Below are 13,641 nucleotides of genomic sequence, written 5' to 3' on the forward strand. Positions count from 1 at the left end.
CCAAAGAGCTCCATTTTGGTCTCATCTGACCACAACACTTTCACCCAGTTCTCCCCTGAATCATTCAGATGTTCATTGGCAAACTTCAGACGGGCCTGTATATGTGCTTTCTTGAGCAGGGGGACCTTGCGGGCACTGCAGGATTTCAGTCCTTCACGGCGTAGTGTGTTACCAATTGTTTTCTTGGTGACTATGGTCCCAGCTGCCTTGAGATCATTGACAAGATCCTCCCGTGTAGTTCTGGGCTGATTCCTCACCGTTCTCATGATCATTGCAACTCCACGAGGTGAGATCTTGCATGGAGCCCCAGGCCGAGGGAGATTGACAGTTCTTTTGTGTTTCTTCCATTTGCGAATAATCGCACTAACTGTTGTCACCTTCTCACCAAGCTGCTTGGCGATGGTCCCATTCCAATCTTGTCCCTGACATCCTTGGAGAGCTCTTTGGTCTTGGCCATGGTGGAGAGTTTGGAATCTGATTGATTGATTGCTTCTGTGGACAGGTGTCTTTTATACAGGTAACAAACTGAGATTAGGAGCACTCCCTTTAAGTGTGCTCCTAATCTCAGTTTGTTACCTGTATAAAAGACATATGGGAGCCAGAAATCTTTCTGATTGAGAGGGGGTTAAATACTTATTTCCCTCATTAAAATGCAAATCAATTTATAACATTTTTGACATGCGTTTTTCTGGATTTTTTGTTGTTATTCTGTCTCTCACTGTTCAAATAAACCTACCATTAACATTATAGAGTGAATTTCTTTGTCAGTGGGCAAACGTACAAAATCTGCAGGGGATCAAATACTTTTTTCCCTCACTGTATGTTGACAGATACATTTTTTTTTCTCGACATGTTGGGATCTTTTAGTGTCGGTAAAATGAATTATGTGAGAAGTGGTGGTGGAAATTCCTTTATGCGCAAATATTGATATAATAACCATCGTATCGAAGTAAACTTAGTCACACAATGATAATGGTGTGTGGTCCTCCCACTATGACTCAGAAAACCATGCAGTTTATTAGCCTACAGATTAAATCATTTATGATGAACTTCACAGGGTGGTGAAAGTGCACAGTGATCTTGATGCTCCTTTCCAATAAATATTGAGGGTCTTATTCTGGTAACATGATGATAGATGCTTGACTGCCGTTTGACAAATACAAATATTCTTATCCATAATAATCTCATTATGTAGACTAGCCTACCTGCACAGCCTTCCCGCACTGTATCCACCAGCTGTTGGCTAAAGCTCATGTGCCAAGACCAGAGTAGGCACATTTGGTATTTAAACCAACAGTTTTTGTGACAAAACTAGAGTTTAAAATGTGATGGAAACACATTGAACTTTAGATTTTGATTCGGAACATGAAAACTTAAGCGAAAAAGCACATTTCGTGTGCACTACATCTCATCGCACACCGATTTGTATCCGCAACAAGTCCATTTGGTGGGGAGATTTGCATATTTTCTTTATGCGGATTCTGGAATATTCACATGAAAATCTGTCGCCAATCAGATGGAAACCTAGCTATTGAAGTGCTTAAATGTCAGTTTAATTTAATGTCAGTGACAATTTTATGGACATTCTGAAAAGTCTTAAAGTCGTCATATGTAATGTTTTCACATGGAGCGACCCCCATGCTTACTGGAAGTGTACTAAAACATGCAATCTACAGGACTTTAACATTTCATACCACCCTAGTTTCTGGTGGTTTTATTAATTTTGAATCGTGAGTGGTGGCTCTAAATGTGACGGGCTGGGCGGACGAGGCGATGACCTAATCTACAGGGACAGGTGAAGTACTCCGCTCCTCCTGGCCGCTTGCTTTGGTAAATGTATCTGCCATCCCGTGATCTCAATGGGATGTGACACATCGACCCCCGCGCCACTCTGTCCCCCCCCCCCCTCCCCCCACATACCACCACCATGTTTCTAAGAGGGAGACCAGTGTTTTGGCTATATTGTTCCTGATCATTCTTTAAATGGGCTATGTTTTTATCTCAACCATGTTGTGAAGCCAAAGGCACATTTTCACATGTGGACAATTACGTCATTCAAATTCCAATTTATTGAATCCAATTTATAGTATTCTAACAACAACTTATTCTATCCAGTCAAAAATGGCTGCTAGGCCATGCCATAATAGACGTTGATAATGTTCTGAATATCCAAGAAAGGTTGGATAATATAGATAGACAGACATATAGATGGGTGGATGATAAACGAGTGGATGCATGGGTGGGTGGATGCAGATGGATGGACGTATATCTTGGTAAATCAGTCACAGTGACAACGCTCTGTGAAGGATGATGCATATGGGCTTTTGGAAATGAAAATGTGATGACTTGAAATTTACATTTGATCCAGCTGGCGAGATTATCAGTATAGGCTGCTGTCACAAACTAGCGTACGGTCTCCCCACAAGCACAGCTGTGTCATGCCACAACAAGTCAACACATTCAGATTAACATAGAGGTTTGAGGTGTGTGTGTGGGAGCTGTGCGGGATCCGATTTCATTATTTTAAAATAGTCGGATCCACATCCACAACAACTATCGGCACGTTTTTAAAAGATTGCTGTAAATAATTGAATACGTTACGTGGAGAATTTTTCATATTTGATCAGTGTAGATATGCGACTTGTCACTCTGCCAATCCCTCCATTAGCTCTGAGCCTTGGTAGCGTTGCCTGTTGACATCATTCTGTGTCCTTTTGACACACGTCAATTTGATTACCCTAGGAGGCTTAAAAAGATTGGAAGCAACACAATGGTTTCAAATGATATTGTTTTAGAACACGCACATGTAACGTTAATCTACATAACACCTGCCTTCCTATTATGTAAGCTTATATTTGGTAAAAATCTGAAAATCAAAACTATGTTCAACCTCAAGCAAGCAACCAAAGCAACACTTTGTCTTGTCTACAAGATACAATATGATTGCTATATGAGCAGTTCCTTTACTAACTACAGGACATTCAATAATACAGAAGAAACATAAATACATTCTTTGCATCATCCAAGGCTCCTTTCCTATCTTCTATGATGTCCAGTCCCAGGCTCTATTCCAATATCCACAGGCCACACTAACATACCACTTAGAATGAAACCATGTATCAGAGATGCATTCTAAACAGTGGTCATTGGAACACAGCCCCCGTCTGCATAGTGAGCCTCAGTGCTGCCACCCTGAAATACACCTCCAGTGAGTGACTTTGATTGGCTAATTCCTCAGTGGTCGGTCTGGGGCCTGCCACCGGGGGGGAAAGGAAGGTTTAAATGATGTGGAGAAATGTCAGTGGACGTCAGGAGGCTCACCACCCTGATCAATCAATCAGGCTGGCCTGATACCCCTGTGGTGGTTGTGTGTGTGTGTGGAGAGATGGTGGGGGACATACCCTAAACATATTAACTTTCCCCATTCATCAATTACCCTGGAAACTGGAGTCAGTCAGAGGGATGAGCAGATGGTGTGTGCGTGAGCGAGCGAGCGAGAGACAGCAGGGTTCAGTACACTCACTCAGGAGGCTGCAGGATAACTAATCAATCTACCTGCCTGAGAGAGCAGGAGGAGAACAGGGAGACCCGATGAGCAGAGAGCAAGCCAAGGAGGTGCCTGCCCATTCTTCAGAAAGGGGGTGAAAATAGGATTCCTTGCATCCTTCTCAAAACGCATTTGGAGGAGAAGGTCTGCGGTTCCTCCCTAATTTTCTCCAATGTGTTAGAAGGAGAGGAGAGAGAATGCAAGGAATTGAGGCAAGACTTTTGAGATTCACTCAGCGTCTAAAGAGTTTATTAAATCAAAACAGAATGGGAGCGTTCAGAGGTTAAAACAAAACAACATTTCTTCTTGCGCTGCATGAGTACACATCAGATTAATTTAATTGATCAAATCATGTTTATTGTGAGCAGCAAATAGTGAACTGAATATTAATTCAATCAATCAATCACACAGCTTGGAAAGAGAACTGAATGGTCTCCCCCGCAAACATCTAGATATCGGTACTGATTGAATATAGTACTCACCAACACCGTAGAATCCATTTGTCTGTTTCGGCCAAACTCTCTCCACCTATGTCCTGTACAGTAATATAGAAGCTGGCATTTATTCACAGCTACAAATAACTGGAAATGTTCATGCATTTATGTGTGTGGGCTATAAAACATTAAAGAATTTTGAGGCCTACATTCAAAAGCTCAAACATTCAGGCACACGGGTAGGACCCAAAGTAAGTAGTCTCTCCAAGTGTCTGATTACAATCACTAGGGTAAGCAGGAAATTAACTTGCCTTCGAAAGTCCTATCTGGTACATAAAGGCTTGACCTTCCTGTTACACCTGCATAGGGGTAGCTGAACCTTGTCTTGAGGAGACTTCATAACCTCAGACAATATGAGCCCAGGTGATTTTTCCTCCCCCCCAAAAAACGTTTTGAACTTCCTTAAAAACACTTCTCACCCTGAAGACTAAACTACAACCTTCTTTCAGATGTGTTTTCTCTCTCTTCCTCCTCCTCCTCTCCTACCTGCTCTTAAATGTGTACCGGCGGCTCTAAGCCTGTCATATAGCATCAGCGCTCCGCTGATTACTTCCACCTTGTCTCCCTCGTCAGGGAATGATTCTGACACGCACTCACACCCTGCTTTCTCCGCATCAATATGCGTGCGACGGAAAAACTGCAGACAGTAAATAAATAATGAAAGAGGAGGAGAGAGAGGGAGGGTGGGTGGGTGGGAGAGCGACAGGTCGAGCCTCCCTCTCTTTTCGCCATCTCTTTTTCTCTCCTTCTCGCTTTCCTCTCCTGTGACTCACCCAGAGTGGCCAAGTGTTATGTCGTGCACTGGGGATGGGCGCGCTCGTGTGTGTGCACTGTGCATACATGAATGATCGCCTCACAGATGGAGTTGGATGTGAGGGTGTATATTTGATGGGTTTTGTTTGGAGAAAGAGCCCATTTAGAATACACATTAGGACTAACATCAAACTGATAGAAAAGACAGCAGCTGTATACTTTTACATGAATAGCTAGCTAGGCCCATCCATGTACATACAGTACATTAGAATTAGGGCCAGGAGTTCCTGACCACATGACCTGATCAGGAAATACTCTGGGCCCTAAACCACAGCCTATAGTAATAAACAAATGTATGGTCAGATCACGTGATGAGGAAAAACACCTGGCCCTAAACCTAAACATTATTTTACACCGTTAATTCTTCAGATGAGGTGGCAGTTAAAGATGCACTATGCAGAAATCACTACGCCATTTCCTGGTTGCTAAGATTGTAATAGTTCGCCTAATTTCAGTTTATGTGACAAAAGTAAGTATAGTGTAGAGAATCATTGTGCCATTTAAACCGCTGTGAAATATATTTTCTATAACCAAAAATATTGTATTTTCAGCTGTTTGAAGCTGGTGTACAAAACCGAAAGTAAAAGATGCAAAAATGTATCTTAACGGGAAGCATAGAAATAACGCAATAGAACAGATCTACCGCTTCTTAGACATGCTTTTAATGAGAAGGACAGATCTATAACTCACATTTCTATGTGAATTTGGTCGGGTCGCCCAAAAAGTTACATATTGCAGCTTTAAAGGATGAAAAAACCTGCACCGTCAGGATACTGACTCATCACTTCTCCCCAACTGGAAACTCCATATTTCCCATCAACAACATTCCCATTCCCTGAGCAGCGTTTCAGTATTCATTAATTCCAAGAAAGTGACTGTGGGTTTTCCCCTGTGCTAGTCCTGTGTGCCAGGGATAACTCCATAAAGGTGTGAGCATCCCTCCCTCCCCTGCAGTCAGAAATCCCTAAAGGGATTACCAGGAGGACCACAAGGACTCCAAATCTCGGTGAAGGGCATGGCTGGGGGTAAACGTCACCTAATCTCCTGGATGTATTCCCCCTGGATGGGCATCACCATAGAAATATAATCCATAGAAAGGGCTTGGAACATCCACTCATTATGCCATCATGGATTTCAATGGAGAAGCCCGTTCTATGGATTCTGTTTCTATGAGCATCACACAGTAACTCACTAATCATAAGTGTACAAATCAAATTGTATTGGTCATGTGGAAATGATTTTGAACATCTAAAACCAGATAGAAAGTATGTAGAACTTATAAATCAACCTATATATTTTTATATAACTGCACTTTTTCTGACCCGCAAATTGCTTTTGACAAACAAACCGGTCTGGAAGAAAATCTGTGCGGCCCTCCGATGATATAATTATTGCCCACCCGTGCTGTATAGAGTATTCCTAGCACAGCCAGCCCCACCAAGTCCCCATCCCCAGCTCCCTTCCCATCTCCATCAAGACGAGATGAGCGCTGCACACATTTCATGGGAGAATACTCAGCCCATACATCTTCATCCCCGTTTACTTTAACTTTTTTTTCTCCTTCACCCTCTCCCTCCCTCCCTCCCTTCCTCCCACTCTCTGTGCAGGAGGGGGAAAACGTTACCACAGGGGCCTGAGGACTTTAAATCCCAGTTCCCAGACTGATCCAGGAGAGGGGGAGGAGAGGGAGGAGAAGAGGGGGGATTAGAAGAAGCCAATCTCTGATATGGTTTAATCTCAGCGGCCAAGCAAACGCCGGCGCTCCCGATGCACGTTATTTATCACCTTCCCATCACCGGTGGCGGCGGGGATTTGCCACACAGACGCATCCGCCGCTGAATGCACACAGAACGATTTCCTATGCAGCTCTCCTCTCTCAGGCCTTATGCCGCCAGCAGCTCAAAACGGAGGTTACGGCTGCGTGGGCTTCGTTACCGAGGAGGAAAAAGTCGGTCCCGGATGATTTCATCTTCCTCCTCATCCTCCGTCTCCTCAGCGACCCCCGCTAATCCACAGCAAACCCAAATGTACCCCTCAATCCCCTCCTCCACTGTCCCCACTCACTACTCTCGCTAAACCCCCCAGACCTGGAAATCATTCGGGCTGCACAAGCCATCTCAGGCCCTCTCTCCCCTCCCCTCCCCCCTCTTGCCAGAGTGACAAACCACATGGGATTTCACTAGTTCTTTAAAGCCTGCTGCCTCTGGGAACGACTCTCTTCCACCATGCGACATTTTAGTATTCCGGGGGAGACGCGACTAGGGATGCAACCGATGCCGTTTATATATCCTCTCCTCCTCGCTGTTGTTTGAGTGATGCTTCGCAGCAGCAAATGAGATCGGGAGAAAAATTGCAGGTGAATCATAATCAATGTTTAATTGTACAATGTGAGGATAAAAAAATGTCCGTTATTCGTCGACATCAAATTATTCTTTTTTTTTGTCCTTTTTTTTATTTTAACACATAAAAGCATCACAACAACAATATACAAATTCTTAGTAATCTTTAAAACCAAAACACATTTACACATGCAACAGTAGGGTTTTGAAGACAATGAGTAACTTATTGAATAATTTGTCGTTTTTGGAATGTGTTCACTTTTTGCGTCGGCTCAACAGACTACTGCATTTGTTGTTATTGTGGTCTCTGCAGGAGAAAGGTATGGAAAGTACCTTAGATCCAGAATAACTGTCGTCAGATATGTTCACTGTGTGTGTTATATATATATATATATATATATCAGTTATATTGTATACAACCGTTGTCAGATATGTAAACTGTACTGTTGACTTAATATTCAATTTGAATGTTAATTTAACCTCAATTTCTTTACTAGTATTATTAATAACTACCTTTTAGACAGGTTGGGTGTAATAACCGGTAACACTTTACTTAAAGTCTGCAAGTACATATCATAAAACCTCATAAGACATTATCTGTTATTACATGCTAATAACAAGTAATGAAGCATTATCTGCTAATAACAAGTAATGAAGCATTATCTGCTAATAACAAGTAATGAAGCATTATACCTGCAGGATATAAGTATAGTGTTACCTATAAAATAACATTTTGTATTTCAAACAAAAAACAAAAGATGCTCAGGAGGAGGCCAAACAGTTACATGAAAAAGCTCATCATAACACCACCTTTGAAACGTATCAAAACCGCAGAGAAACAGTCTGGCTCGCAACCACCATTTTGTGCAGTAACTAACATGACGATGCTCCTCTTTCTTTTCCAAAAAAGTACAACTCGCTACACAAGACAATGTGCCCTGTTTCGTAACGTGCTGGACCAAAACTGAAAGAAACCCCAAATAGAACCATCTAAATAACCAGAATAATACTGTCGTTCTCTCTGACATTGTGTCACTTATATGATACATCACATTTACTAAAGAGGACCTTATAGTTTCCCTCAGTCAGAGGCACACACACAAACAGGGAATGCAAGAATTAAACAAAAATGACAAATTGAATAAAGTTATTCAGCTTTGATATGATTTGAAAAAGTCATAAAACAGAAATGAAATAAGAGAAAATTCAAGCAGAATAATCAGCGTTAAAGATTATTGCTCCAGATCAAGAAAGGTTGTGTGTGACGATCACATGATCAATCCCAGCGGCGGCCATCTTTGTTGTTGAAGGATTGGTGATGATTGTCTATTGAGTCCTTTACATAAGATTGACTGTAAACTTTACAGCCAAACGACACTGAAACACATTCATATACACCGAAAATAGACATTATGATACTGTCAAAAGGTACAATAATTACACAGGAAAGGAAATTACAGAGTTAAACCAACACCATAATGTTTATCGTTTCATCTTTTTAGAGTTTCTTCCTCCTCGTTTAAAAACTGGGGGTGTTTTGAGTTGTTTGGGTTCTTTGAGCCCCCACAAGTGCTTCCTGCAGTGATGTCATCAGAGTTCTATCTGGACCTCTGACCTCATACTGCATGATGATGTCACCGAGGTCGGGCGCTCTAAAAGAACCACCGGAATGCCTCGCCATTGTTGACTGGTGTCCTCTGTAGGAGAAACGAAAAGAGCAAAGGCAAACGGTTAGCAACAGTTACCAAGGTGAAAGAAAAAGTGCTACATTTCTCTTTTTCTTCTCTTGAGCACTTTAAAACCAAGAAGAAGAAAAAAATATGAGTACAGTATACAAGGCCACCAAGAGGCCAATGTCTAAGGTGGCCCGAGTTTCCCCTTAGAATCTTTATTTCCTCTCACAAAGAACACTTTGTTTGTAAAAAGCCCACAACAGCTGAGCAGTCAAACCACTCACTTCAACCCAAACATACCTTAGTTATCCCCACGTCTAATTTCCTCTAAGAGCATCCCAAGGTTAAAAGACACCACCAGTGCCTGCCACCCACCTCCCTACCAAATACCCACCCACACCCAAATAATCATTACACCATGATGAAATATTCACAACAAAATTCCCATGATGCAACAATGAGGCGTTTAATTACGGGACGCTCCAGCTGCAGCGAGGGGGAACCAGCACGTCATTTCAATTTGGGCCCGCGCCAGCCAACCAGCCAGCCAACCAGCCAGCCAACCCCACTACACTGGAGTGACAGACACTTCCTTTTTGGAAGCCCTATAATATAAGTCACAACACTAAAAATACTGAAGTCCCCGGAAATCCCCATAACCAATTAGTTATGTTTTTTTATTTATTTTTCAGCTGTTGACAGGGAAACGGTGGTGCCTGATTGAAACCAAAAATCACTTTACTCTGAGGAGAGGAGTGGAAGGGAGAGGAGGGGAAATGTGATATTTCAATATGAGTGTAATCACTGACTCTTCACAGAGGAGGTGGATGAGTGTCTTAGGGCTAGGTACTCTGGTATAACCAAGATGTGGGCTGCATTAAAAACAGGTAGCTAGCCAATTCTGGTGCTATGATACAGTATGGTTTATAATCCTACGTGGGATGAGCTTAAAAAATGTGTTACACAAATGATGTATTCATTCATTCACCCATTCATGTATACAGTGGGGAAAAAAAGTATTTAGTCAGCCACCAATTGTGCAAGTTCTCCCACTTAAAAAGATGAGAGAGGCCTGTAATTTTCATCATAGGTACACGTCAACTATGACAGACAAAATGAGATATTTTTCTCCAGAAAATCACATTGTAGGATTTTTTATGAATTTATTTGCAAATTATGGTGGAAAATAAGTATTTGGTCAATAACAAAAGTTTCTCAATACTTTGTTATATACCCTTTGTTGGCAATGACACAGGTCAAACGTTTTCTGTAAGTCTTCACAAGGTTTTCACACACTGTTGCTGGTATTTTGGCCCTTCCTCCATGCAGATCTCCTCTAGAGCAGTGATGTTTTGGGGCTGTCGCTGGGCAACACAGACTTTCAACTCCCTCCAAAGATTTTCTATGGGGTTGAGATCTGGAGACTGGCTAGGCCACTCCAGGACCTTGAAATGCTTCTTACGAAGCCACTCCTTCGTTGCCCGGGCGGTGTGTTTGGGATCATTGTCATGCTGAAAGACCCAGCCACGTTTCATCTTCAATGCCCTTGCTGATGGAAGGAGGTTTTCGCTCAAAATCTCACGATACATGGCCCCATTCATTCTTTCCTTTACACGGATCAGTCGTCCTGGTCCCTTTGCAGAAAAACAGCCCCAAAGCATGATGTTTCCACCCCCCATGCTTCACAGTAGGTATGGTGTTCTTTGGATGCAACTCAGCATTCTTTGTCCTCCAAACACGACGAGTTGAGTTTTTACCAAAAAGTTCTATTTTGGTTTCATCTGACCATATGACATTCTCCCAATCCTCTTCTGGATCATCCAAATGCACTCTAGCAAACTTCAGACGGGCCTGGACATGTACTGGCTTAAGCAGGGGGGACACGTCTGGCACTGCAGGATTTGAGTCCCTGGCGGCGTAGTGTGTTACTGATGGTAGGCTTTGTTACTTTGGTCCCAGCTCTCTGCAGGTCATTCACTAGGTCCCCCCGTGTGGTTCTGGGATTTTTGCTCACCGTTCTTGTGATAATTTTTACCCCACGGGGTGAGATCTTGCGTGGAGCCCCAGATCTAAGGAGATTATCAGTGGTCTTGTATGTCTTCCATTTCCTAATAATTGCTCCCACAGTTGATTTCTTCAAACCAAGCTGCTCACCTATTGCAGATTCAGTCTTCCCAGCCTGGTGCAGGTCTACAATTTTGTTTCTGGTGTCCTTTGACAGCTCTTTGGTCTTGGCCATAGTGGAGTTTGGAGTGTGACTGTTTGAGGTTGTGGACAGGTGTCTTTTATACTGATAACAAGTTCAAACAGGTGCCATTAATACAGGTAACGAGTGGAGGACAGAGGAGCCTCTTAAAGAAGAAGTTACAGGTCTGTGAGAGCCAGAAATCTTGCTTGTTTGTAGGTGACCAAATACTTATTTTCCACCATAATTTGCAAATAAAATCATTAAAAATCCTACAATGTGATTTTCTGGATTTTTTTTTCTCAATTTGTCTGTCATAGTTGACGTGTACCTATGATGAAAATTACAGGCCACTCTCATCTTTTTAAGTGGGAGAACTTGCACAATTGGTGGCTGACTAAATACTTTTTTCCCCCACTGTATAACAAGAGATCCAGCAACAATACAACATTATGCAACAATATATTGCAACAATACAACAATACAACATTATGCAACAATATATTGCAACAATACAACATTATGCAACAATATATTGCAACAATACAACATTATGCAACAATATATTGCAACAATACAACATTATGCAACAATATATTGCAACAATACAACAATACAACATTATGCAACAATATATTGCAACAATACAACATTATGCAACAATATATTGCAACAATACAACAATACAACATTATGCAACAATATATTGCAACAATACAACATTATGCAACAATACAACATTATATTGCAACAATACAACATATTGCAACAATACAACATTATATTGCACATGTTCCCACCCACAAAACAGCGTTTCAATAGAAAGTCACACAGACCGTGGACATCAAGAGTGAATATGGGTAGAGATCCAGCATTGTGTTAGTGGACCAGGTGATGGGTTAGGGGCCAAGCATACTGCTAAGCACTTGTGTAACAAAGACCAACTAATTGATGTACCAGTGAACCAATGAGACAGAGAGAGGGAGGCTACAGTTATATCAATACGACCAACACTAATGTCACTGAATACAGGCCTACTCCTCCAACTATGGAATTACAATACAATCACCTACACAGTATAACAGCTTCTAATATATTAGGAGAAAATGCAGACTAATACAGTACATTGTCTTAGAAGCCACAATAACAGGATGAATGACGGCCTGTAAATGCTAATACTAGAGCAACCAAGGCAATCAAAATGGTTTACAACTGCACAATGGTTTATCATTACCTCTCTGGTCTGATATGTCACCTGCCCCTTTCCACTCTACAAAACCCACATGAACACAGTAATGTCTCAACTAATTAGACAGAAAGCATTCATACATTCATCGTGAGACACCACTTTCCTACAGTAAAATACATATTTTATTCCTACAAATTCCTAAAGTATTTAGCTGGCTAATTGAAAAATGCCACTTTAGCACTTTAGTAATGTAGGTTAATTTACAGGCCCAGTTAATGGAATTTACAGACAACCACCCCCTCAGTGTAAGTGAACCGTCAGCCAACCAGGAAAGCATTTACACTACAACTTATGGCAACATTATTCAATTAGTAAGGTTCAACACAACCATGTATTTATTTATTCCATTTAATGAACACGCTTTTTAGATGTTTTTTCGCTGCTCTTTGGTTGAGAGCTCTGTTTATCATTATTTCAAGTGGGCTAAAACGCAGGATAACCCTACACTTACAGAAACCCATTCCCCACATCTACGTCCCACTATCTCTGTTCTAGCAAGCTACCGCTACTGTTGCCAGTTGGCTATACAAAGGCTCAATGAAATAATGGACATCACAACATGGAAATGACTGAATGCCATCCAGAGGAGAAGCTTTGAGGAATGGAAGTCAAGACGTGACAGAGCAGAATCCAGGAGAATGGACCAGGTACAGAGGTAGATATTGTCATACTTCAATATTTGTTATAGCGACATATTGAAAGAGAATATAGAACAGTTGTGTAGGTTACAAACACATGGTTCCACAAATGTCTATCTATGAATGATGGCGAGTGTCAGAATGTTGGCTAATACAAACTGAAAGAGTGAAAAATGGAGAAAGAGATTCTTGGCAACAGAAAGAGTTAAAGGTGTGTGTGTGTGTGTGTGTGTGTGTGTGAGAGAGTGAGTGAGTAGAGAGAGAGTGGGAGAGGAGCCTAAAACTAATCTGCAGTATGAGACACATTTCCATGTTCGCACGTAATTAAGAAGCGGCCCAGCCATGGGAAAGAGCCTCCACCAGGAGCAAATCCTTCAAATGAAACCCAAAAAAGAAAACTTGAAAGAAATAGATGGGAGTGCCGCACTGTATTAGTCCAATAACCAGGATCTACATTCTAAGAGCAAACCCAATAAACATGGAACCCTATCCTGAGCTCGCTCCACAACCCACACTCCTAAAACATGATACTTTAAGAGGGCATTTCCACGACTGAGCCCAACGAGCCATGCCAAACCACGCTGTACTAAGCTAGCCTGGTTACACACACACCAAAGTCGCTCGAACCATGCTAAAAAAAAGACACTGCTAAAAATAAATGATCGAGCCAACACAGTTTGCTTTGGGTTGGCACGATTGTGTG

At 41.8% G+C, this 13,641-nt stretch overlaps 1 protein-coding gene across 1 annotated transcript in view; it reads right to left on the minus strand.

The window, feature by feature from the left end:
* Nucleotides 1–8,726: 8,726 nt before the first annotated feature.
* Nucleotides 8,727–13,641, minus strand: part of LOC121557062 (CXXC-type zinc finger protein 4) — a 28,901-nt gene continuing 23,986 nt past the window's right edge. Inside the window, 1 exon segment of the mRNA XM_045212641.1 lies at nucleotides 8,727–8,890. Coding sequence (XP_045068576.1) covers nucleotides 8,846–8,890 — 45 coding nt within the window. The 3' untranslated portion in view covers nucleotides 8,727–8,845.

The sequence above is a fragment of the Coregonus clupeaformis genome, unplaced genomic scaffold (genome assembly GCF_020615455.1).
Source record: "Coregonus clupeaformis isolate EN_2021a unplaced genomic scaffold, ASM2061545v1 scaf0034, whole genome shotgun sequence".
NCBI classification, from domain to species: domain Eukaryota; kingdom Metazoa; phylum Chordata; class Actinopteri; order Salmoniformes; family Salmonidae; genus Coregonus; species Coregonus clupeaformis.